The 27,337-nt window shown below is 34.3% G+C and overlaps 1 protein-coding gene and 1 pseudogene across 1 annotated transcript in view; both read right to left on the reverse strand.

The window, feature by feature from the left end:
* The window catches only part of SLC9B1 (solute carrier family 9 member B1), a 49,161-nt gene that overhangs the window by 19,590 nt on the left and 2,234 nt on the right, over window positions 1-27,337 (reverse strand). The window contains exons 2-5 of the mRNA XM_032400918.1: window positions 26,811-26,949; window positions 12,302-12,472; window positions 10,981-11,123; window positions 9,490-9,617 (exon numbers count right to left, since the gene is read on the reverse strand). Of these exons, the coding sequence (XP_032256809.1) occupies window positions 9,490-9,617; window positions 10,981-11,123; window positions 12,302-12,472; window positions 26,811-26,949 (581 nt within the window). The remainder of the gene's footprint in view (window positions 1-9,489; window positions 9,618-10,980; window positions 11,124-12,301; window positions 12,473-26,810; window positions 26,950-27,337) is intronic.
* Window positions 12,752-13,361, reverse strand: LOC116630186 (annotated as a pseudogene).

Genomic DNA, 27,337 nt, shown 5'->3' on the forward strand with positions numbered 1-27,337 from the left:
TTTCTTTCTTTCTTTCTTTCTTTCTTTCTTTCTTTCTTTCTTTCTTTTCTTTCCTTCTTTCCTTCTTTCTTTCTCCCTCTCTCTCTCCCTCTAAAATTTTTATTTTTTTAAACAATCTCTACGCCCAGCATGCGGCCTGAACTCACAACACCAAGATCAAGAGTCACATGTTCTACCAACTGAGCCAGCCAGGTGCTCCCATTTTGGACATTTTAAAATCAGCCCAATAGTCATTCACATATGAAGGTTTCATAATTTTGTGAAAATATTCACAAGCATAGAAGGCTTCAAAAGATTTGTCACACAAAGACCCACATTAACAATAATTTTGGTGAGGGGCACCTGGGTGGCTCAGTAGGTTCAGCATCTGTCTTTGGCTTGGGTCATGATCTTGAGTCCTAGGATTGAGCTCTGCGTCGGGCTCCCTGCTCAGTGGGGAGTCTGCTTCTCCCTCTCCCTCTGAAGCTGCCCCTGCTTGTGCTCTCTCTCCCTCTCTTTCTCTCTCTTTTTTTGTCAAATAAATAAATAAAATCTTTAAACAAACAAACAATAATTTTGGTGAAAGTACTCAAATGGGAGGAAAAATGAATCTAGGAGTTGCTGCAACAGAAATACGAATTAAGGATAATAAAAAATCTTAGTAACTTCTATACTTACCTTTATTTTAAAAGGAAAGAAAGAAAGAAAACTAAGATGGAAGAAAAGAAAATTTATATTGATTATTTAACTTGCATTAAAATGTTAGATGATATCATCATGAAGGGGTTTGAGGCAGTCATAGCAAAATAATAACATGATATTAAATAAGGCAAAGATAGGTGGGGGTTGGGGGAAGAAAAAAATAAAAATAAAATAAGGCAAAGATAGCATAAGAAAATAAGCCACAGTTCAATTTCATTTATGTTCCTAAATATGAGCAAATTGAACATATCAGTTTGTTAAAAGAATAAAAATGCTGACCAAGTAGGTGAATGCATGGATGGTTCTGCATTATGACACTGTCAGTATAATTCATAACATTATCCAGATTGAAAGGAAAAAATGATAATTTTTTTATTAAGAGGCAAACTCTTGACAAACAAGAAATATAGGAAACTTTCCTTAACCTAATAAAGAGCATCTACTACCACCCTATAGTAAACATCATATTAACGGCAAAGTATTAGAAGAATTCTCATTAAAATTATTAAAAAAATAGAAATATCTCTCTTTGCATTATAATATTCACATTGATGTGATATTCAATTGAACACAATAAAATAGAAATAACAACACAAACACTGGTAAAGGAAGTGACAGAAGTTTAATTATTTGAAGACAGGATGTTCATATAAGAACTAATAAAAGTACTGATATGAACATTCAGCAAGGTGGTCATATATAAAATCAACCTTTAAAAATCAGAAGTAGGACATCTGCTTACTGCTGTAAAAGAATATAGGTTCTGCAATTACCCTCCTACTGAAAGGACCTAGAAAACCAGACAAAAAAATAACAACAACTATTTTCAGACATTGGACAACAGACAGTACAGGACTATTAAAAATGAGAAAAGGGAAATGAATTAAATCTCACCATTGCCCAGGTTTTCTGATTGGGAGCAATTTCAAGGCTGTGGTGGAGGAAAACCAAACAAAGCCCAATAAACTGGCTGAGTTGAGGAGAAAAGAGTCTGGAAAGCCAAGGCAGATAAAATTTTCAGAGCAGAGTACCTGAGGGAGGGAAAGACAAAAGTTCCAGAAATTTGCATGAAGGACTCCCTGTGTCTTTGGTTGAACACCAATGAGGAAGGGCATAGAGTAAAACTCCATAAATCTGGACAAGTACAACACCTAGAGAAAGATTACCGAGAAGCAGTAAGATAAATAATTTCCAGAGCTCACAGAAGGCTGGGAAAACCTTTGGGTTCCCACCAACTAGAGTGGAGATACTTCATCAAATACATAAAGCATTCAGTAGAGACTCAAAAGGACCACATCTTAGAAGGAAACTAAATTAGCCCTACAGTAAGGCTACTCTAGGTAATCCCTAAAAGATCTTAAAAATGAGACTTGAAAGAATCAACAAATTCACACATAATTTAAAACTGCCTTCCGGGACAAAGTCTAACACTCTAAAGAAAAATAACAAAATCCAGATTTCAACAATGTAAAACTTACAAAATCCAGCATCTGATTACTAGAGATATGAAGGGGCAGGATAATGTAACCTATAACTGGGGGGAAAATCAGTTACTAGAACACAGATCCACAAATGACAGCAATGAAGGATATGATAGATCAATATGTTAGCACAGCTGTTATAAATATGTTACATATAAATATGTTCCTTAAGAATCTAAAGGAAAACATGAACATAATAGGGAAAAAAGTGGAAGACAGAATAAAGAACCAAGAGAACTTTTGAAATAAAAAATGGCAGTATCTGATGGAAACAACCTGAGTATCTGCCAATGGATGAGTAGATAAAGAAGTTGCATGTGTGTGGTGTATATGTGTGTGTACACACACACACACACACTCACACATATGCAATGGAATATTATTCAGCCATGAGAAAGAAAGAAGTGCTGCCATTTGCAACAACATGGATAGACCTTGAGGGCATTATGCTAAGTGAAATAAGTCAGATAGAGAAAGACAAATACTGTATGATCTCACTTAAGTGTGGAATCTAAAAAAGCTGAACTCATAGAAATAGAGTAAAATGGTGGTTACTAGGGTCTCGGGGGGGGGGTGGTGGGAGAAATGGGGAAATGTTGGTCAATAGAGTATAAACTTCCAATTATAAGATGAGTAAGTTTTGGAGATCTAATGTACAGCATGGTGATTATAGTTAATGGTACTGTATTATATACTTGAAAGTTGCTAAGAGAGATGGTCTTAAATGTTCTCACCACACACATACAAAAAGGTAATTATGGGACAAGATGGAGGCATTAACTAATGCTATGTTGGTAATCATTTTGCAATATATAAGTGTATCAAATCAACACGTTGTACATCTTAAACTCACAAAATGTTATATGTGAATTATATCTCAATAAAGTTGGAAAGAAATGTATGATGGCTTACAACAACAAAAAAATGCAATATCTGAGTTTAAAAAAATTCACTGGATAGTATTGAGAGAAGGTGGAACACTGAAGAAGAAAAGATCAATGAACTTGAAGACATAGCAATAAAATATATCCAAAATGAAGTGCAAGCAGTCCAGATGTCCATCAGCTGATGAATGGATAAAGAAGATGTGGGGTGAGCGTATATATAACGGAATATTGTTCAGCCATAAAAAGGAATGAAATCTTGCCATTTGCAACAACATGGATAGAGCTAGAGAGTTTACATACATATATATACCACAGTTTCTTTATCCATTCATCAGCTGATGGACACTTGGCCTCTTTCCATAATATGGCTATTGTTGACGATGCTGCTATAAACACTGGGATACATGTATTCCTTTGAATCAGTATTTCTTTATCCTTTGGGTAAATACCTAGTAGTGCACTGCTGAATTGTTGGGCAGTTCTATTTTTAACTTTTTGAGGAAACTCCATACTGTTTTCCAGAGTGGCTGCACCAGTTTGCATTCCCACCCACAGTGTAAGAGGGTTCCCTTTTCACTGTATCCTCGCCAACATCTGTTGTTTCCTGTTAATTTGTTAATTTTAGCCATTCTGACAGGTGGGAGGTGATATCTCATTGTGGTTTCGATTTACATGTCCCTCATTATAAGTGATGTTAAGCATCTTTTCATCTGTCTGTTAGCCATCTGTATGTCTTCTTTGGAAAAATGTCTATTCATGTCTTCTGCCTATTTTTTAACTGGATTAGTTGTTTTTTTGGGTGTTGAGTTATAAAAGTTCTTTATATATTTTAGATACCAATCCTTTATCAGATATGTCATTTGCCAGTATCTTCTCCCATTCCAAAGGTTGCCTTTTAGTTTTGTTGATTGTTTCCTTTGCTGTGCAGAAGCTTTTTATCTTAATGAAGTCCCAATAGTTTACTTTTGCTTTTGTTTCCCTTGCCTAAAGCCACAATTTTATACCACTACACATCCACTAAAAATGATAAAATTAAGTAGACAGACACTACCAAGTATTGGAGAGGATGTGGATGGCCTAGAATTTTATACATTGTTGGTGGGAATATACTACAATACTTTGGAAAATTGTTTGGCACTATTTATTTATTTATTTATTTATTTATTTATTTTTATTCTTTTAAAGATTTTATTATAAGTAATCTCTATGTGGGGCTCACAACCCTGCTCACAACTCACAACCCTGAAATCAAGAGTTGCATGCTCTACTGACTGAGCCAGCCAGGAGCCCCATTTTTTAAATAAAATTAAACATTATCTTACCATATGATCCAGGAAATCTACTCTTAGGTATTTCCCTAAGAAATGAAAACAAATGTCTACACAAAGACTTGAATGCAAAAGTTCATAGCAGCTTTATTTGTAATGGCTGACCTGGAAACAATCTAAATATCCATCAACAAGTGAATAAAGTTGGTGGCATATTCATACAATGAAATACTACTCTGCAATATAATGGAATGCATAATATGGAGGCATCTCAAAAACAACTTGCTGACCAAATGAAGCCAGAAACAAAAGAGTATATATAATTGCATTTATTTAAAACTCTAAAAAAATTGAACCTATTGTCACAGAAAATAGATTGTGGGTTGCCTGAGGCCCATGTGGAATTGACTGAGGGGGCTCAAGAGAATTTGTGGAGGGGTAATGAAAATATTTGGCATCTCAATTGTGCTGATGGTTACATGGGTATATAAATTTGTCAAAACTCATTGAAATGTTCACTACAAAATGGGTGCTCATTCTATTGTATGTGAACTGTACCACAATAAAATTTATTTCAAAAAAATCAGTAGCTTTCTTATATATCTGCAAAAACTAATTAGAAAATGTTATGAAAAAATCTATCAATAACATCAATAAAAAACACAAAATACCTAAGAACAAAACTATGAAGATAACCTAGATCTTTCTAAAAATTATAAACACTGTAGAACTTAAGATAACACCTAAATAATTGGGGAGATGTCTCAATATTATGACATTGTCACCTCTCCTCCAAATTAATTTATTAATTTGTTGCTAGCCAATTAAAATATTCTCAGGATTTTTCATTGAACTTGACTAGCTGATTCTAAAATTCATTTGGGAGAATAAGAGCTTAGAATGAAAAACCAAGTCAATGTAAACAAGAAGATACTGTTTTTGTAAAGGCAAAATAGCTAAAACCCTAGAATAGTGACATAGAAATAGAGAAAATAGATTGGAAGAAAATAGAACACAAAGTATAAAAACAAATCTATGGGATTTGTTACATGATAAAATCAACATTTCAAATCAATGGGGACAAGAAAGAAGTTTTCTATAAATGGTGTTGAGACAACTACCTATTCATGTGGAAAAGAATGTAGCTAGATCCAATCCTTTCTTGATTAAAACTCTTCACAGTGTAGGGATAGAGGGTACATACCTCAGTATCATAAAAACCATCTACGAAAAACCCACAGCGAATATCATACTCAATGGGGAAAAAGTGAGAGTTTTCCCCCTAAGGTCAGGAACACGGCAGGGATGTCCACTATCACCACTGCTATTCAACATAGTACTAGAAGTCCTAACCTCAGCAATCAGACAACAAAAAGAAATAAAAGGCATCCGAATCGGCAAAGAAGTCAAACTCTCACTCTTTGCAGATGATATGATACTTTATGTGGAAAACCCAAAAGACTCCACCCCAAAACTGCTAGAACAGGAATTCAGTAAAATGGCAGAATGTAAAATCAATGCACAGAAATCAGTGGCATTTCTATACACCAACAAAAAGACAGAAGAAAGAGAAATTAAGGAGTCAATCCCATTTACAATTGCACCCAAAACCATAAGATACCTAGGAATAAATCTAACCAAAGAGGCAAAGAATCTGTACTCAGAAAACTATAGAATACTCATGAAAGAAATTGGAGGAAGACACAAAGAAATGGAAAAACACTCCATGCTCATGGGTTGGAAGAACAAATATTGTGAAAATGTCTATGATACCTAGAGCAATCTACACATTTAATTCAATTCCTATCAAATACCATCCACTTTTTTCAAAGAAATGGAACAAATAATCCTAAAATTTGTATGGAACCAGAAAAGACCCTGAATAGCCAGAGGAATGTTGAAAAAGAAAAGCAAAGCTGGTGGCATCACAATTCCGGACTTCAAGCTCTATTACAAAGCTGTAATCATCAAGACAGTATGGTACTGGCACTAAAACAGGCACATAGATCAATGGAACAGAATAGAGAGCCCAGAAATGGACCCTCACCTCTACGGTCAACTAATCTTTGACAAAGCAGGAAAAAGTATCCAATGGAAAAAAGACAGTCTCTTCAACAAATGGTGTTGGGAAAATTGGACAGCCACATGCAGAAGAATGAAACTGGACCATTTCCTTACACCACACACAAAAATAGACTCAAAATGGATCAAAGACCTAAATGTGAGACAAGAATCCATCAAAAACCTTGAGGATAACACAGGCAGCAACCTCTGTGACCTCAGCCATTGCAATTTCTTGCTAGACACATCTCCAAAGGCAAGGGAAGCAAGGGCAAAAATGAATTATTGGGACTTCATCAAGATAAAAAGCTTCTGCACAGCAAAGGAAACAGTCAACAAAACCAAAAGACAACTGACAGAATGGGAGAAGATATTTGCAAATGACATATCAGATAAAGGGCTAGTATCCAAATCTATAAAGAACTTATCAAACTCAACACCCAAAGAACAACTAATCCCATCAAGAAATGGGCAGAAGACATGAACAGACATTTCTGCAAAGAAGACATCCAAGTGGCTAACAGACACATGAAAAAGTGCTCAACCATCACTTGGCATCAGGAAAATACAAATCAAAACCTCAATGAGATACCACCACACACCAGTCAGAACGGCTAAAATTAACAAGTCAGGAAACAACAGATGTTGGTGAGGATGTGGAAAAAGGGGAACCTTTCTACACTGGTGATACAAGCTGGTGCAGCCACTCTGGAAAACAGTATGGAGGTTCTTCAAAAAGTCAAAAATAGAGCTACCCTATGACCCAGCAATTGCACTACTGGGTATTTACCCCAAAGATACAAATGTAGTGATCCAAAGGGGTACGTGCACCCCCAGGTTTAAAACAGCAATGTCCACAACAGCCAAACTATGGAAAGAGCCTAGATGTCCATCAACAGATGAATGGATAAAGAAGATGTGGTATATATATATATATATATAATGGAATATTATGCAGCTATCAAAAAAATGAAATCTTGCCATTTGCAACCGTGGATGGAGCTAGAGGGTATTATGCTAGGCGAATTAAGTCAATCAGAGAAAGATAAGTATCATATGATCTCAATGATATGAGGATTTTGAGAAACAAGACAGAGGATCATAGGGGAAGGGAGGGAAAAATGAAACAAGACGAAACCAGAGAGGGAGACAAACCATAAGAGACTCTTAATCTCAGGAAACAAACTGAGGGTTGCTGGAGTGGAGGGGAGTGGGAGGGATGGGGTGGCTGGGTGATGGACATTGGGGAGGGTATGTACTATGGTGAGCTCTGTGAGTTGTGTAAGACTGATGAATCACAGACCTGTACCCCTGAAACAAATAATACATCATATGTTAATAAAAAAAAAAAAAAAGAATGCAGCTAGATCCTCACATGTAATAAACTCTATTTAAAAAGAATTTTTAAAAATTAACTTAAACATAATAAGAATAAAATATAAAAGAATATATTTGTGATCATAGGTTAAAAAGGACCTTTTGAATGACACATAGAAAGACATTAAGCAGAAACAGAAATTTTGATAAATTTGATTACATTAAAAAACCCTTTGGTATAGCAAAAGCAGTTACACTCTGCCTCCCCATGCCCTCGTTTTTCTTTTTGATTTTCAAGGTCAAGGAATGGTTTTATGTATTTGCTCTTCTATCTGTTGGAAATAATAAAATACCCTTTTTAGATAAAAAGAAAGGCACCATAAGCAAAGTTATATATCTAGTGGTGTACTAGGACAAGATATTTGCAATACTTGTAACAAAACGTTGAAATAATAAGAAAGAAAAGAATAACAGAAAAGTAGAAAAAGGATATTAAGAGGTTAGTATAAAAATACCCAAGCTCATTAATAAACACATAAATGCATATTAAAAAAACAATGAAATATCATTTTTCATTTACCAGATTGGGAGAAATCATAAAAGTTTGGTAATATCAAGAATTTGCAAGGATGTGAGAGAATAACAGTTATTTTCAACCCTGCTGGTGATAGGGCAAATTGGTATGTGTTGAAGGCATTTTGATAGTATCCATCAAAACTGAAAATGCACATAACCTAGGTAACTATTCTAGAAAAACTCATATTTGTGCAAAATGAGACAAATAAAATGTATTTGTTGTAACACTGTAAATAAAATCTGGTCTTATCATACAATGTAACACTATACAAAAATTAAACAAGTGAACTACATTTTTAAATGTGTATAATCTCAAGAATACTGTTGAGTAAAGAGAAAATTGCAAAGAAAGTGATACATTCTTTGATATGATTTATATAATATGTATGTATACAGTAGATATATCCCTGGAAAACAGAGTATTATTTTATCTATTTTCATATAAATCATATGGAATGTTAATTTTACAGGTCTAGAATGGTAACATAAAACTCATAAAAGTTGTTACTTTGGGTAGGGGCATGGGCACTAGGATTTGAAGGCATGGTTAAAAGCCCTTTTACTTTTGTCTGTAAAGTTCTAATTTTTCAAAAGTAAAATGCACATGGGTATTACTTTTATAATAATAATTAATTTTAAAGAATCCACTGCATTTGGCAGTAAGTATGCAATGGGTGAGCTTTACTATACATTTGAATGGATAAGTAGAGCGAAAGGTAAATGCATTGAAAAATTAAAATGAGTTCAGGATCTAGAGAGAGTGATTATAGACTTATTCTGAGGAATTGGGACATGAAGGGAAATGGATAGTGGGAAAATAGATGGGACATTGGATATAGGGAAAGAGTATTTTTGTTACAATATCTATATCTATACAAAATCTCTCTCATATATGTATATAATATATACATACAATGTATAAGGAAAAGGCCACTGAATGGGTTAAAAAGTAGAAATAGATTATCATATAGGAGAGAAGGAATAAATTGATGAAGTGAATTATCTTGCCCTACACATTTAGGGACTATGCATGTTTGTTAATGATATGGTAGATTAAGGACATGGCTCTGCTTCTGACCAACCAATTTTCAAGGTTTTCTACCATTGTGAAAATAATTTTAATGAGAAATTTGTCTATATAATATTCTGATTATTTCGGTAATTTTAAACCAAGCATCCTTAACTGGAAATTTTGTAGAGAAAATAAGAAAAAGTTACCCCAACAGAAATCCCCATTGCCAGGGAAAATTCATAAGGAAGTGGGAAACAACAGCAGTTGAACATGCCTCCATGAGGCAGGGACCAATAGCCAACCTTAAACAAACTCTCTTCAAATGCCTCAAAGCCTGAAATATAAAAATAATCACATTTAGACAAACTTATAATGGCCAACAAGAAAATTATTTAAGTAAATTCTGAAATATATAGTCTTTTTTGATTAATTAGCTTTTACTAAACTAAATCTTCCAGATTATTCCACTGGGCTTGAAATGCTAATGCACCTCATTTTATATGTCAGATTGGAATTAGAAACTATTTCACATTTTATAAAACATTGTTGTATTTAAATTATTTTAAAAGATCCATTTGTCTGTAATTAAATAACTATTTCTACCTTCTTAATCTTCCTTGTAAATAGTATAATGAAAGTAACCTATAGGTTTATTTCCATCAGTTAACTTTTAGAAATGACTTGTTTGATCAATTTAATAATTATAATAGAAAATATCAATGTGCCAAAAGAGAAAATCACTTAAAGACAGCATAACTCACCAAAAGGGAGAACTTTAAAATTTTCTCATTGGTTTGATTTTTCTACTGGAGAATATAATAAATTATCACTGTCTTTATGCTCTTTTTAAAAAAGATTTTTAAATTTATTTGACACAGAGAGAGAGAGAGCGCAGAAGCAGGGGGGAGCTGCAGAGGGAGCGGGAGAAGCAGGCTCCCTGCTGAGCAGAGAGCCTGAAGTGGGGGCTCCATCCCAAGATCCTGGGACCATGACCTGAGCGGAAGGCAGATTCTTAACCGACTGAGCCACCCAGGTGCCCCTGTCTTTATTCTCTTGACATATTTCCACCACACTCATCTATTTGCTGTTTGAGTACTGTTATACTCATGAAAGGTCATCTTTTTAAAACCCAAATAGATTTATGATTCCTAGATATTAATATTTTAAGAAATATTTAAAAAGATTAGCTTCTACAATAATGCAAAGGTAATCAGGCACATACTTCTGTGGGGTGGAAAATGTCACGAAACAAAAATATTACCAAAATTCTTAACCCCTCTGAAAAACAAAACAAAAGAAAAGCAAAAACAGTTTAGGAGTGGACCTTATCCTTTATTAATTGAAAAGTAAATAGTTCTCCATAGAAAAGCTGCAGCTCCCAAATAATACAAATGCTGTACAAGGGACATGTATCTCTATGCACATAATTAAAGATGAGCTCTAATAAAGATCTCACATGATTAAAGATGATCTCTAATAGAGATCTTACATCATAATAATTCTCTTCATATCAGTAATAATGGTGACCAGAAGTAGAAATTGTAAGATGCCAGTATTTCTGCAAAATCCTTTTCTCTATCTTAGTTTTGCTTACAGGCTTCACTTGGAACAGCTAGAACAAAAATTCTGCCTCTTTTTCTTTTTTACTAGCCTCTAATATTTAAAATATTTTTTTCAAGATATAATTAGAAATCTACCTGTGGATCGAGTCCAAGCCCAGCTTGTATTAGGATAACGGTAAGGGCAGTGGTTCTTAAAGTTGAAGACCACGTGTTATTAACATGGATGTAATTACTGAGGAATGGAACATTCCTGACAGTAAAACCAGCCAGTAACATCCCTTAAAAGAAAGAAAATAAGGCATGTCTGATTCAGCTCATTTTTCTAAGTTAGGAAAGAGAAATGTTTAATTTCCCTTCTTCAAACACACTGCATCTCATTGCTTCGGTGAAGGGTAGCTTACATACAAATAGAGGAGGCAGCATAAGTAAAGGAACGGAGATAAGAAATGACATATCTCAAAAGGCTGCAACAAGTAATTCAGTGTTGTTGGAACATAAAGGGCACGGATGGGAGTGGGAGAATGGGCAGGAGGGGCCAGAAAATATAAAGCTAACCCCCCTGCAGCCTCTATTCCCATTGCTTTGGCAGAGTAATGCACCATAGGGAAGTTTTAGGAGAAAGTGACATAATGAGTCTTGTATTTTCTGTGATGGTCTTGATGAATTAGATAGACACAAAACTGGAGGAGAGAACAATTAGAAGGCCCTGCCATAGTCCATGGAAGAGTTGGAAAACAAACAGCCTAAGCTAGGACAAGAGTGGAAGTTTTGGAGAAAAAGAAGATTCAATAAATACTTAGCAGGTGCTGAAAGGGTGTTGTGGACATAGAAAGGGTATTAGCAATAGGATGGAGTGATTATCTCTAATGACAGTGTACTGAATATTTGGGTGTATTGAATACTTAGAAGATATGAGACACCACTAATAGAAGTTCTTCCACTAATTTCCCTCTGTCCAGATGGAGAGTTATAAAATAATGGTAATGAAGAAATAGGATATAATACTAGTTAGGCAGATGATGCATCCATGAATATACATAGCTTACTCAAATAGCTTACTCAAAAACCATAAAACCTTCTTATGCCCTAATCACTATAGTATTTAAATCTTACAATTGTATTTGAGTTAGGTTATCTATAGAAAAATTCAGTCTTTTCTACAATATATTTAAAATTAACTAAAAAACGTCCTATTAAACAATAAAGCAACAGGAATCATATATTGAATATATTTAAATTATTTCAAAAATATATTTCAGAAAAAAAATCTGTGTGCTCATGTGTAGAAAGAATAAATAGTTCTATAAATGAGCTATATGCATACATATACAGTAAATACATACATAAAGATCATATTACATTGAAATATTTCTAAATTATATCTATTCTGACTAGAGTATGTTCATAATTTACACATAGTTAATAACAAAAAAATAAGAGCTAACTGTACACTTACCAAGAAGAGGTGGAAGTTGAGGCACTGAAGGTATTCTAATGAGTTCCAAAAGTTTCCCCCCAATAATGGCACTATAAAAGATAATTAATAGTCCAAATAAATTTCCACCAGGGAGAACTTCAGGGCCTGAGAATGACCAGACTACACACCATGCCATAAAAAATGCAACTCCTGAAATATAAAAAAAAGCATATATCTATATATCTACATAGACATAGATACATATGTACAAAAGATGAATTCTATTTTATCAAATATCATATTAATAGTCCTATATAATGAATAATACATAGCATAGACTAATGTTGCTTGCTAGTATAATTGAAGAAATATCTGTTTAACATATATTCCAAAGTCCCTATGAATTTATGGGACAAGTTTTTAACAAAGTATTATTATTATTTTTTTGAGGATACTTGAAATATGTTTAATAATAAAAGACAACCAACATTCTCTTTTTATTTTTATTTGCATTTATTCTATGCAGAATTTACTCCCGGACCGTAAGTTTTTGTTTCTTCAGTTTCTTCTGGGATATCTTTTTCTTCTGTGCAACCTCCTCTTCTGGTTAGGAACAATCAGCTCTTTTTCAGTAAGGATCATCTCAATGTGGCAGGGAGAGCTCATGTATGGGTTAATCCAACCATGAGCCCTGTAAATTCTGTGCTGTATCTTGGGGGCTTTGTTCACCTGGATGTTCTCAATGACCAGAGAATCAACATCTAAACCCTTAAGTTCAGCATTACTCTCTGAATTTTAAGCATGTGCAGTAAAAATTCAGCACTCTTCTTGGGCCACCAACCCTGTGTCCAGCCCCACTGTTTGGCCTGGGCACCATCATTGTAGCAATTGAATGGCACACACTGCTTCTGCAAAGTGATGTCTTTCAGATACTTGGAGGCTTTTCGGATATGCATACCCTTGATGGCCTGGGAAGTTTCACATGTGTTCTTAAAGTGAATACGCAGATTTGAATCTCTTGATTTGCATGATTTTGTAGGGTTTTCTGGGTCAAGCAAATAGCGAAACATTTTCTGAGGTCACCTCAGGCCGCTTAGGGGAAGAGCCAAAGTATTATTATTTAGAAAAAATATTTTAAAAGTATATGTGAGTCCTTTAAAGTGTTAAACTATTCTCATAATATATGACATTTTAAAAATGTTATGGTAATATTATGAGATTTACTTCATTTTATATCTTAGAGTAGCTTTTGTTTCTTAAATTCCACATATGAGTGAAATCATATGGTATTTGTCTTTCTCTGACTGACTTATTTTGCTTAGCATAACACACTGAAGCTCCATCCATGTCATTGCAAGTGGCAAGATTTCATTCTTTTTGATGGCTGATTAATATTCAATTTTATATATATATAATTTTATATATATATATAAGGAAGATGTGATATATATGTGATATATCCATTCATCCTTTCTTATCCATTCATCAGTTGATGGACATTGGGCTCTCTCCATAGTTTGGCTATTGTTGATAATGCTGCTGTAAACATTAGGGTGCATGTACCCCTTCGAATCTGTATTTTTGTATTCTTTGGGTAAATACCTAGTAGTGTAATTGCTGGATCGTAGGGTAGTTCTATTTTTAACCTTTTGAGGAACCTCCATACTGTTTTCCAGAGTGGATGCACCAGTTTTGCATTTCCATCAACAGTGCAAGAGGATTCTCCTTTTTCTGCTTCCTCATCAACACCCCTTGTTTCTTGTGTGTTGTTAATTTTAGCCATTCTGACAGGTGTGAGGTAGTATCTCATTGTGGTTTTGATTTGTACTTCCCTGAGAGAAGCATTTATTCCTAAAGAAAAAAAAAAAAAAGCCAGGGTTTTGGGTAGGACTGCTGGAAGTCTGAGGTCTTCCTGCCTGGGATTGCTATTACTCCTCCCCTCGTTTTCCCTCACTTACTTCATTTGGGAAAAACTTTAGTTTTACCAGCATGGAGCTAGATTAAAAACCAGTTGCTTTGTTGCCAGAGAAGGTGGAGCAGATTTGATATGGAGTGGAGGGAGAAAACCCTGACTTTGCTGGCTAAAAATGGCAGACTGGTTTCAGAATCAGCAGAAAAAAACATGCAGTGGTGCTAGTTTGAGGTTGCAATTCAAGTTGATATGAGTAGCAGACAAGCCAAAAATTTAACTGGGAGACCTTAGATATGACAGATTCAGAAAGGTTGAGGTAAGTTCTCCACATATCTATGGCTGATTGGGAAAGTATGCAAGTGCAGAGAAGAGTCCAGAGAGTATGGCAAAAAGTAAAAAAAAAAATGATGTGAGACTTGATTACCAGCAGCAATTTTGAATGCCTTCTTCAACCCAACTACAGATCACTTGGCAGAGGGTAGAAGCCTTAATGGCTTAAACACAATGTCTCCCCTAAATCATTAGGTGACTATTAAGCTATGCAGACAAAAGAGAAACCCTTAGGAAGACAGGCTAAAGACAAACAAAAACTAAGAGACATCAGCTGCTGCAAAACATGGGGCAGAATGATTCCACCAATTTAAGTACATGCAAATTACCCAAACAACAACAACAACAACCACCTGAAGAAAATAAAACTGAATTCAAAGTTGCCATAATGTGTAACTAAAATGTTTCATTTTCAACTTAAACTTACTAGACATGCAAAGAAATGGGAACATACAACCCATATTCAGAAAAAAAAAGAAGTCAATAGACAATGAGTAAATGAATCCAGGTGTTGGATTAACAAAGTTTTCAAAACAGCCATTTTAAATATGTTCACATAATGAAAATGCAACAATGTGTCATTTAATAAAGAATATCAATAAAGAGATAAAATTTATTTAAAAATGGAAATCTGGAATTGAAATGTACAGCAATTGAAATGAAAAGTTGACTGGAGAGGCTCAACAGCGTTTTTGAGCTTGTGAAAGAAAATATCAGTGAACTTGAATATAGATCAATAGAGATTAATTAATCAATCTGAAAAACTAAAGGAAAAAAGGAATAAAGAAAAATGAACAGAGCCTCAGACACCTATGGGATACCATCAAGAGTACTAACATATGCATAAAAGAAGTCCCAGGAAGAGAAGAGAAAGATATAAAGGGGCAGAAACATATTTGAAAATATAATGTCTGAAAACCTCCCAAAGTTAATAAAAACATTAACTTATAAGAAGCTCAACAAATCCCAAGTAGAATAAGCACAAGAGATCCTCACCTAGAGACATCATCATCATCATCAAATTGCTAACAACAAAAGACAAAAGGAAAATCTGGGAAGTATCAAGAAAACGTCTCATCATGTACAGGGGAACAATAATGCAATTAACAGCAGCATTTTCATCAGAAAAAACAAAAGCCAAAGGGCAGTGGAGTGACATTTCAAAGTGCAGAAAAGGGGGCACCTGCGTGGCTCAGTCAGTTGAGCATCTGACTCTTGATCTCAGCTCAGGTTTTTGTTTTTTTTTTTAATATTTTGTTATTTATTTGACAGAGAGAGACACAGCGAGAGAGGGAACACAAGCAGGGGGAGTGGGAGAGGGAGAAGCGGGCTTCCCGCGGAGCAGGGGGCCTGATGCAGGGCTCGATCCCAGGACCCCGGGACCATGACCTGAGCCGAAGGCAGACGCTTAACGACTGAGCCACCCAGGCGCCCCTCAGCTCAGGTCTTGATCTCAAGGTTGTGAGTTCAATTCCTTCACTGGGCTCCACACTGGGCATGGAGCCTACTTAAAAAAAAAAAAAAAAGTGCAGAAAAAAACCTGTCAATCAAGAATTCAATATGTAGTAAAACTATTCTTCAAGTGAAGCTGAGATACATTCCCAGACAAACAAAAATAGAAAAAAATTCACCCCCACTAATGAAATACTAAAGAAAATGCTTTAAGTTGAAAGGAAATGACACAAGATGGTGATTTGGATCAATAAGAAGCAATAAAGGGCACTGGAAATGGTAAATAAATATCTAAGTATAGAAGATTGTGTGTATGTATACATATATATGTATGTATATGTATATATATATGTACATATATACACATATACATATATATACACACATACATTTTTTAAAAGTTAAGATTATTAAGAGCAATAAGTATAACAAAATAAATATCTAGGTATAAAAGATTGTATATATATATGTATATATATATATATTCATTTAAAAAAAGCTAAGATTATTAAGAGCAATAAGTATAACAAAATATTGTTGAGTTTATAGCATATAGAGGTCTATTGGCTCAAAGCTACTATATAACACGGGAATTAAGTCAATATTAAACTGAAGTAGATTGTGAAAAGTTGAAGATAATTATTATAATCCACAGAGAAATCACTAAAACTAAAAACCTCTAAAATATAACTAAAAAATCAACAGGGAAATTGAAATAGTGCACCAACAATATTTGGTGAGCACAAAAGAAGCAGTAAAGAATGAACAGAAAAACAAAAGACACGACACTTATAGAAAACAAATAACAAAATGGTAGACATAAGTCCAACTATATCAGTAATTATGTGTAATGTGAATGGTCTAAATTCAAAAGGCAAAGATTATCTTACTGGGTTTAAAAAAAAAAAAGCAAGATCCAACTATTTGGTGTCTACAGGAACATACTTTGGATGAAACAGGCTGAATGTAAAAAGATGAAAAAGATATATTATGCAAACAATAATCATGAGTCAAAGAAGTAAACATAAGGGGACTTAGAACATATCTTAAAGTGAATAAAAATGAAAACACAGCATAACAATATTAATAGGATGTGATGGGCACAGATGGAAATGTATAGCTTTAAAAATATTAGAAAGAGGGGCGCCTGGGTGGCCCAGTCGTTAAGCGTCTGCCTTCAGCTCAGGTCATGATCCCAGGGTCCTGGGATCCAGCCCCATATCGGGCTCCCTGCTCGGCAGGAAGCCTGCTTCTCCCTCTCTCACTCCCCCTGCTTGTGTTCCCTCTCTTGCTGTGTCTGTCAAATAAATAAAGTCTTTTAAAAAAATATTAGAAAGAATTACCTAAAATTGACAATAAAAACTTCCACCTTAACAACTTACAAAAAGAGAAGTAAATCAAACCAAAAGTAAGTAGAATGTATGAAATAAAAAAGATTGAAGTGGAAAATAATTAAATAGAAAACAAAAACATTAGAGAAAACCAATGAAATAAAAATTAATTATTTGAGATCAATAAAATAGATGTCTCTAGCTAGACTGACAAAGGAAAAAGAAGGTACAAATGACCAAAATCAGGAATTAAAGAGGAAACATCACTTTAGACCTTAGAGAAATTAAAATAACGCAAAGGAAATATTGTAAACAACTTCAAGCTAAAAAATTAGACAACTAGATAAAATAGACAAATTCTTCAAGATACAAATTACCAAAACTGATTCAAGAAGAAAGGAAAATAGAAATACCATATGATCCAACAATTCTGCTTCTGAGTTTTTATCCAAAGAAAATAAAAACAATAAGTAAAAAATATATATGCACCCTCCTCATGTTCACTACAGCATTATTTACAATAGCCAAGATAGGGAAACAACGTAAGTTTCCATTTAAGGGTGAACGGATAAATTGTGGTATATATATATATATATATATATATATATATATATATATATATACACCATGGAACATTTTTCAGTCATAAAAAAAGAAAAATCTTGGGGTGCCTACCTGGCTCAGTTGGTGGAGCATGCGACTCTTGATCTCTTGGCATTGTGAGTTCGAGCCCCATGTTGGGTGTAGAGATTACTTAAAAATAAAATCTTAAAAAAAAAAAAAAAGAAAAGAAAGGAAAAGAAAAAACTCTTGCCATTTGAGACAACATGGATGGACCTTGAAGGTATTATGCTACGTGAAATAAGTCAGACAAAGTAAGACAAATATTGCATGCTCACCTATACATGGAATCTAAAAATCAAGCTTATAGATACAGAGAACAAACTGGTGGTTGCCAGAGGCAGGGATGGGGAGTTGGCAAGATGGATGAAGGGGGTCAGAAGTTACAAACTTCCAGTTAGAAAATAAATACGTTATTGGGATGTAATGTACAGCATGGTGACTATAGTTAATGATACTGTATTATATATTTGAAAGTTGCTAAGAGAGTAGGTCTTAAAATTTATCATTACAAGAAAAAAAAGGTTTCTATGTATGATGATGGAAGTTTACTAGACTTATTGTGGTGATCATTCTGTAATATATACAAATATAGAATCATTATATTGTGCACTAAAACTAATATAAGGTTATATGTCAACTATACCTCAATTAAAAAAAAAAAGCCGAATTGAGACACTTTCAGACAAAAGCTGAAAGAATGCTAGAAGACTTATACTACAAAAAACACTACAAGAAGTTTTTTAGACTGAAGGGAAAGAATTCCACATGAAAATTCAGATTGCCAGAAATAAATGGAGAGAACCAGAGAATGTAAATATGTGGACAAATATGAGACTTTTTTTAACTTAAAAAAAAAGACTTTTGGCTTTTTAAAAGCAAATGTAGAAGAATATATACATATAAATGTAGAAGTAAAAATAAGAATGTAGAAGTGAAAATATATATAAATCTAGCACAGAGGGCAGAGGAGGGATAAATAAAGTCATATTGCTGTAAGGCTCTTCTATATTGATGTGAATGATGACCACAGGATATGTAGGTTTATAGTACGTCTTGTAGTTGGGTAGTGTTAGTTCTCTAGCTTTTAATTTTTCTCCTTTGATACTATGTTGGCTCTTCTCAGTCTTTTGCCTCTCTATATAAACCTCAGAATGAGTCTGTGGGCATCCACAAAGTAACTTGTTGGGATTTTGATTGGGGTTGTGTTGAATCTATGGATCAAGTTGGAAAGAACTGACATCTTGACAATATTGAGTCTTCCATGAACAAGGAAAATCTGTGCATTGATTTAGTTCTTTTTTGATTTCTTTCACTAGAGTTTTGCAGTTTTCCTCGTGTAGATCTTGTACATATTTTGTTAGATATATACCTAGGTATTTTATTTTTAGGGATACTAATGTAAATAGTGATGTATTTTTAATTTCAAATTCCATTTGTTCACTGTTGGTACATATGAAAAGAACTGACTTTTGTATATTAACCTTTTATCCTGCAATCTTGTTATACTGGCTTATTCATTGTCCCTGGAGTTTTCTTGTAGTTTTTTAAATTTTCTACACAATCATGTCGTTTATGAGCAAGGGCAGTTTTATTTCTTCCTTCCCAATCTGTATACTTTGTTTTTGCTTTTCTTATTGTATTAGCTAGGACTTCTAGTACAATATTGAAAAGAAGTAGTGAGAGAGGGCATCCTTGTCTTATTCCTGATCTTAGTGGGAAAGCTTCTAGTTTCTCACCATTTAGTATGATGGTGGCTGTAGATTTTTAGTTTATTTTTTTTATCAAGTTGAGGAAGTTTCCCTCTATCTGTAAATTATGATGGATGTTGGATTTTATCAAATGTTTTTCCTGCACCTATTATTATGATATGATTTTTCTTCTTTAGCCTGTTCATGTTATGGATTACAATCATTCATTTTCAAATATGAACCAACCTTGCATACCTAGAATAAATCTCATATGGTTGTATGATGTATAATTCTTTTTATACATTGTTGATTCATTAATATTTTGTTGAGGATTTCTGCTTCTGTGTTTATCAGGGATATTGGTCTGTAATTTTCTTTTTTGTAATGTCTTTGATTTGGGTATGAGGCTAATGCTGACCTCATAGAATGATTTGGGAACTATCCCTCTGCTTCTATCTTTGGGAAGAGATTGTAGAGAATTGGTATAATTTCTTTCTTAAATGTTTGGTAAGATTCACCAGTGAAGCCATTTAGGTCTGGTGCTTTTTGTTTTGGGAGGTTATTAATTATTGATTCAATTTATTTAATAGATATATTCCTATTCAGATTGTCTATTTCTTCTTATGTATATTTTGACAGATTGTGTTTTTCAAGGAATTGGTCCATTTCTTCTCGATTATCAAATTTGTGGGCTAAGGGATGTTCACAGTATTCCTTTATTACCTTTTTAAGGTCCATGGGATCTGTAGTGATGTCCCCTCTTTAATTTCTGATATTAGTGGATTATGTCTTCTTTATGTTTTTCTTAGCCTCGCTAGAGGCTTATAGAGGGTATCAATCTTACAAAAGAACCAGCTTTGGTTTCATTGATTTTTTGCTATTTTAAATTTCAATGATAGCTGCTCTAATTTTTGCTATTTCTTTTCTTCTGTTTACTTTGGGTTTAATCTGCTCCTTTTTCAGGTTTCCTAATATGCAAGCTTAGAAGGTTGATTTTAGATCTTTGTTCTTTTCTAAAATGTGCATTCAATGCTATAAATATTCCTCTAAGCACTGCTTTCACTGCATCCCACAAATACTCATAAGTTGTATTTTCATTTTCATTTAGTTCCAAATATTTTAAAATATCACTTGAGGTTCCCATGTATTATTTAGAAATGTATTGTTTAATCTCCAAGTATTTTAGGATTTTCCAGCTGCCTTTCTTTTGAATTTTAGTTTAAATCCTCTATGGTCTGAAGGCATACACTATATGATTTTTATTCTTTAGATTTATTAAGGTGTTTTGTATGTGTATGACAGAATTGGTCTATCTTAGTGAATGTTCCATGTGAGCTTGAGAATAATGCATATTATGCTATTGTTAGATGAAGTAGTCTATAAATGTTCATTATATCCTATTGATTGATGGTATTGTTGAGTTCAACTATGTCCTTACTGATTTTCTGCCTGCTGGATCTGTACTTTTCTGAGAGACTGTTGAAGTCTCTAAGTGTGGATTCACATATTTCTTCTTGCCGTTCTTTCATTTTTTCTTCATGTAAATTGACACATGGGAACATGTCTGTTGTCAGACACATATACACATTAAGGATTATCATGTCTTCTTGGGAACTGACTCCTTTATCATTATGTAATACCCTTCTTTATCCCTGATAATATTCCTTACTCTGAAGTCTGCTGTCTGAACTTAATATTTTATCTTTCTTTTACTTAGTGTTTACATGGTATATCTTTGTTCATCCCTTCAATTTTATGTGTCTTTATATTTAAAGTGGTTTCTTATAGACAACATATAGCTGGCTCTAGGGTTTTAAAAAAATATTTATTTATTTATTTATTTTTAGAATTTAAAAAAATTATTATATTCAATTAGCCAGCATATAGTACATCATTAGTTTTTGACGTAGTGTTCAACGATTCATTAGTTGCGTATAACACCCAGTGCTCATCACAATATGTGCTCTCCTTAATACCCATCACCTGGTTACCCCATCCCCCGATCCCCCTCCCTTCTGTAACCCTCAGTTTGGTTCCTGGAGTCTAGAGTCTCTCATGGTTTGTCTAGGTTTTTTAATACACTCTGACAATCTGTCCTTTACTGGTGTGTTTAGACCACTGACCTCTAACTATCCATATAGTTAGATTAATATCCACTATGTTTGTTACTGTTTGCTATTTATTGCCCCTATTTTTTGTTTCTATTTTTTGTCTTCCATTCTTTCTTACCTTTTGTGCCAATTAACTGATCATTTTATATACTTCCATTTTCTCTCCTTTCTTAGCATATCAGTTATATTTATTTTTTCATTTTCTTTTTAGGGGTTGCCTAGAGTTTGTAATATACATTTTCAACTAATCCAAGTCCATTTTCAAATAACACTACCACTTCATGGGTAGTGCAAGTACCTTATAAAAACAAAATATTCCTAATTCCTTCTTCCTGTTTCTTGTATCATTGCTTTCATTCATTTCACTTATGTATTAGCTATAATCAGTGAATATATTTTTGCTATTATTGTGAACTGTTATCTGTTCAATCATTTAAGAATATTAAAAACATGTTTTTGTTTTACCATCACTTATTCCTTCTCTGATGCTCTTCCTTCTTTATGTAAATCTGAGTTTCTGACCTATATAATTTTTTTCTCTCTGAAGAATTTCTTTTAACATTTTGCAAGGCAGATTTACTGGTTTGACTTTTGTTGGTCTGAGAAACTATTTCTCCTTCACTTTTCTTTTTTAATTTGGGGGTGAGGAACAGAGGAAGAGAGAGAGAGAGAGAGAGAATCTTAAGCAGGCTCCATGCCCAGCGCGGAGCCTGATGTGAGGCTAAATCTCACAACCCTGAGATCATGACCTCAGTTCAAAAATCAGACACTTAACAGACTGAGCCACCCAGGAATCCCTCTCCTAAACTTTTGAATGATGATTTTGTAGCGTACAGAATTTTAGGCTGGTGTGTTGTTGTTTTTGTCTCAACACTTTAAATACTTCATTTCACTTTCTTTTTGCTTGCATTGTTTCTGCAGGTAAGTCAGATATAATTTTTATCTTTGCTACCCTATCAGTAAAGTGTTATTTCCTCCTCTGGCTTCTTTCAAGATTTTTAAAAATCTTTGATTTCCTGTAGGTTGAATATGATATACCCAGGTGTAGTATTTTTGTTTGTTTGTTTTTTGGTATTTATCCTGCTTGGAATTCTCTAAGCTTCCTGGATCTGTGGTTTTCTATCTGACATTAATTTGGGGGAAATTCTTAGCCATTATTGTTTCAAATATTTCTTCTGCTGCTTTTTCTCTTCTTTTCTGCTATTCCCATTACTTTTATTTTAAGATTTTATTTATTTATTTGACACAGAGAGAGATAGTGAGAGCAGGAACACAAGCAGGGGGAGTGGGAGAGGGAGAAGCAGGCTTCCTCCTGAGAAGGGAACCGATGTGGGACTCGATCCCAGGACCCTGGGATCATGACCTGAGCTGAAGGCAGATGCTTAATGACTGAGCCACCCAGGTGCCCCATTCCCAATACGTTTTGTAGTTGTCCCACAGTTCTTGTATATTCTGTTCCTTTTTTTCTATCTTTTCTTCCTCCTTACTTTTCAGCATTGGAAGTTCCTATTGACAGATCCACAAGCTCAGAGATTCTTTCATCAGCTGTGTACAGTCTATTAATGAATCCATCAAAGACATTCATTTCCATTAGTTTTTTAAAAATTTCTTTAGCATTTCTTTTTGGTTCTTTCTTAGAACTTCCAGCTCTCTGCTTATATTACCTTTCCATTCTTACATGTTTACTTTCCCATTGGAGCCCTAAGTATATTAGTCATAGTTGTTTCAAATTCACAGTCTGATAATTCCAACATCCCTGCAATATCTGGGTCTAGTGATTCTTTGTCTCTTCAAACTGTGTGTGTGCGGTTTTTTTTGTTTTTGCTTTTTAATACATCTTATATATTTTTGCTTAAAAGTGAATATATCGTCCTGGGTAAAAAGACCTTTGGTAATATAGTGGTAAGTTGTGGGGGAAGGGGAAGACTTCTATAGAGTTCTGAACCAGTCTTTAGTGAGCCTGTGATCCTGGGCTGTGAACCTCACAAGTGCCTCTCAGTTTTTTTTTTTTTTCCTATCCCATTAGGTTTTATAAGGTGGCTAGTGGAGGTTATATAGAGGGGGCAACTGTTGGTTATTTCTCCTTTCCCACGTCAGTTTGGTTCTGATAAAATCCCCATAGGTTAGGTTCTGATAAAACAGTTTCTCTTGAGGGAAGGTATTCTTAAGAAGAGTAGAAAGCTCTGGTATACTGCATATGATTACTTTCCCCCTCCCCCTGCCAGATGGCTCCTGGAGGTAAAACTCAGAAAAGTGTGTTTCCCACACCATGACTGGTCTACCCCCACCTCAGACTTGTCCACACTGAGTCTCTAGCCAATTTGTCAATTACAATTTAGGTTTACCTATCCTAGTACTGGTTCCTGCAGAGGTTTCTGCTCTGATAAGTTATGATTCTCTGTATCCACATGCTGTCTCCAATTTTGGGGGCAGGTATTTGCCCTCTAACCTTACTTCATTTGGTGGAACTAAGAAGAGTTGTTAATTTTTCAGTTTGTTCAGCTTTTTATATGTTAAGGTAGAGGGATGATGCTGGACCAGAAATTGGAAGTGTCTGGGATATTATTTTTGAGCTCTAAACTTTCAAGACTGCTTACTTCATAACACTGATGATAAGATTTTAATGGAGAAATTCTGGCCCTAAGATTATGTGAAAATCATAGTTGGATGTATAATAAAGCTTTCTGTTTTTTTATTTAAAGGAAAAACAACTTTATGAAAATAGTTATAAAGTACCTTTTATTGAAAATAAAGTATCTTTATTGAAAGTAAACTTAAAAGAAACAAAAAAGGAATAATAGCCTAAAACCCAAACCTATTCCCCTAGAATATCTATTTCTTTGGAACTAGGCAAGATACCACCTGAGTAAAAAACATAAATAGTGTGATTAAAAGTGATGAGACTGATTTCTACATGTGGTTGAGAGTTTAGATTTCTTACTAAATTAACTTATATGCACTATGGGATTGGTGAATTAAATATGATTTATAGAGAAACTGCAGCTCTATCTCCATTATCTAGAACATATGCTATTATCTAGAGAATATGTTTTAAGAGTTTCTTTAGTGAATGTAGGGTGTATGGGTATGTGTGTGAGAGAGGCAGAGATAAGACACAGACAGACAGATGGAGATGGAGACAGAAAGACAGAGACAGAAAAAGAGAATACAAGGATATACACACCCCAAGATAGAAACCTGGAAGATCCTTTTCCTATAAATTTCTCTAAATTTTAAAAATCAAAAATGAAAGAAAACAAAGGGGAAAACGAGTTAGAGAACCAAGTATGTTTATAGTTTCAATACTGGTGTTATAAAACTCCTAAACTAGTTTCTGAGCAAACTGCAGTTCTCAATCTCAGTGGATAATCTTTTGTGACCAATACATTTTCCTCTCTTCACAGGCCCTGACCCCACTCCTAACAATTGCTGTATAGACAATGCCCACTATATAGAATGTGGGAATTGTGCATGTGAGATCTATGTGCAGACATTATATTTACAAAGGAGTCCGATCACTTTACACTGTCAGATGTTCAAGTTCAGCTTTAGAACCTTAAAAATATTGATGTTAATTAAAAAGTAACTTTTACTAAAGGGAAAATCAATTAATAAAATTTGGTTTCAAAAGTTTAAAGTTAGCAAGCAGCAAATAGAGTAAAATTTTAGGGTTGCCTGAGGGCTCAGCGGTCACAAGTGTCTGACTCTTGGTTTCTGCTCAGGTCGTGATCTCAGGGTCACGAAATCAAGTCCTGCGTCAGGCTTTGCACTCAGTGCAGAGTCAGCTTGAGATTTTCTCTCTCCCTTCCCCTCCCCCAGCTTGCACATGTGCACTCTCGCTCTCCCTCTCGATAAATAAAAATCTTAAAAAAAAAAAAGAAAAGAAAATTTTAAAACTTCAGTTACTTATCCTTCATCATATTTTAAACTAAATTTTGTTCTCCATAGGCTCTATATTTCTGGAGGCCCAAATCTCTCTAAGTTAAATCATATAGAATATCTAGAAAAAAATCAAGAAAATCTTTTATTAATATTAGGTGACAACTTATAAATATATGATAATGACATGCTTTAAAATTTTAATGGTAAAGCAAATTTTATACAATTCTTTACAAGGCAGCAGCTTTTTAAAAATTTGGGTCTTAATTTTATTGAGAACCTTAATATTGCCAGGAGTATAATGTTCTTTTCAGCTGACTTAAAACTAAATATCAGGGGTGCCTGGGTGGCTCAGTCGGTTAAGTGTCCAACTGGTGATTTTGGCTCAGGTCATGATCTCATGGGTTGTGAGACTGAGCCCCACATTGGGCTCTGGGTTCCGTGGAAAGTCTGCTTGACATTCTCTCCCTCTGCTCCTTCCCCCACTCGCACTCACACTCTCTCTAAAAATAAATCTTAAAAAAACTAAATATCAAAAGTGGCTTTAAGTAAAAATCTTTAATCAATGCCCGTTCTTTCTCTTTCTTTCCCTTTCCTTCCTTCTCTCTTCCTTCCTTTCTTCCTTCCTTCCTTCCTTCCTTTCTTTCTTTCTTTCTTGTAGAATCCACACCCAATGTGGGGCTTGAACTCACAACCCTGAGATCAAGGGTCGGATACTCTACTGACTGAGTCAGCCAGGTGCCTCTTAATCAATGCTGTTTCTAATCCCCAAGATTTAATATAAGAAGTCATGAAAAACATTAAAATATGTATCTGTTAAGCAAATATTATTAGTTTTTGACAGAGTTAAGGAAATATTTCCTCTTTGTCCACATATTGCTTGTAATAAGAGCTGAAGTATATAGCTGAAGTATACATCAAATACATAGACTTAGCAGTAGCCTTGTTGGTTTGTGTTTTAATATTTATCAAATATAGGGGCAGCTGGGTGGCTTAGTTGGTTAAGTGTCTGCCTTAGGCTCGATCATGATCCCAGGGTCCTGGGATCGAGCCCCGCATCGGGCTCCTTGCTTACCAGGGAGACTGCTTCTCCCTCTCCCTCTGCTGCTCCCCCTGCTTGTGCTCTCTCTCTGTCAAATAAATGAATAAAATCTGTAAAAATATGTATTTATCAAATACATCTCTCATTTTCTCTCCACTTACATTTCTTATTTCACATACCATTTGTAATAAGTTTATTCAATTCTCCTTGTGGGGGACAAGAATACGTCTTTTCCATCTGTGGTTTTGTTTCCTCTGTTTGTGACAAGACCGTTTCCTTAGTTTCTTCATGTTCACTAATACTACTATCTTTGAGGATCTGAAGTAAAGCAAGGAAATCTTTTAAGAAATATACTTTTCATACAATTTTATGAATGTAAAAAACCACCAAACCTCATAATTAAATTCAGATTATTACTGTCACCATGGAGAATTACACATATAAAAGAATATTCATGCACTATATCATTAGGTATTTGAGGATGTCACAGGAATGCATTTTGTAGAGCACCTTGATTTAGCTTTTATAGACTTGAGTCCCTGTTATTTTCATTTGTGATTTATGCAAACTGAATAAGTGAGCCTATAGTGTAGGCAGAATAATTAAAAGTGTTCCTCTTCAGTCTTACTCCCAAAGATTATTCAATAAAACTTTTGTAGAATGAAAATACAACTAAGTTGGAAAGGAGGTGAAATATAATTTTACT

This window comes from Phoca vitulina, unplaced genomic scaffold (genome assembly GCF_004348235.1).
Source record: "Phoca vitulina isolate PV1807 unplaced genomic scaffold, GSC_HSeal_1.0 scaffold3, whole genome shotgun sequence".
Taxonomy (NCBI): domain Eukaryota; kingdom Metazoa; phylum Chordata; class Mammalia; order Carnivora; family Phocidae; genus Phoca; species Phoca vitulina.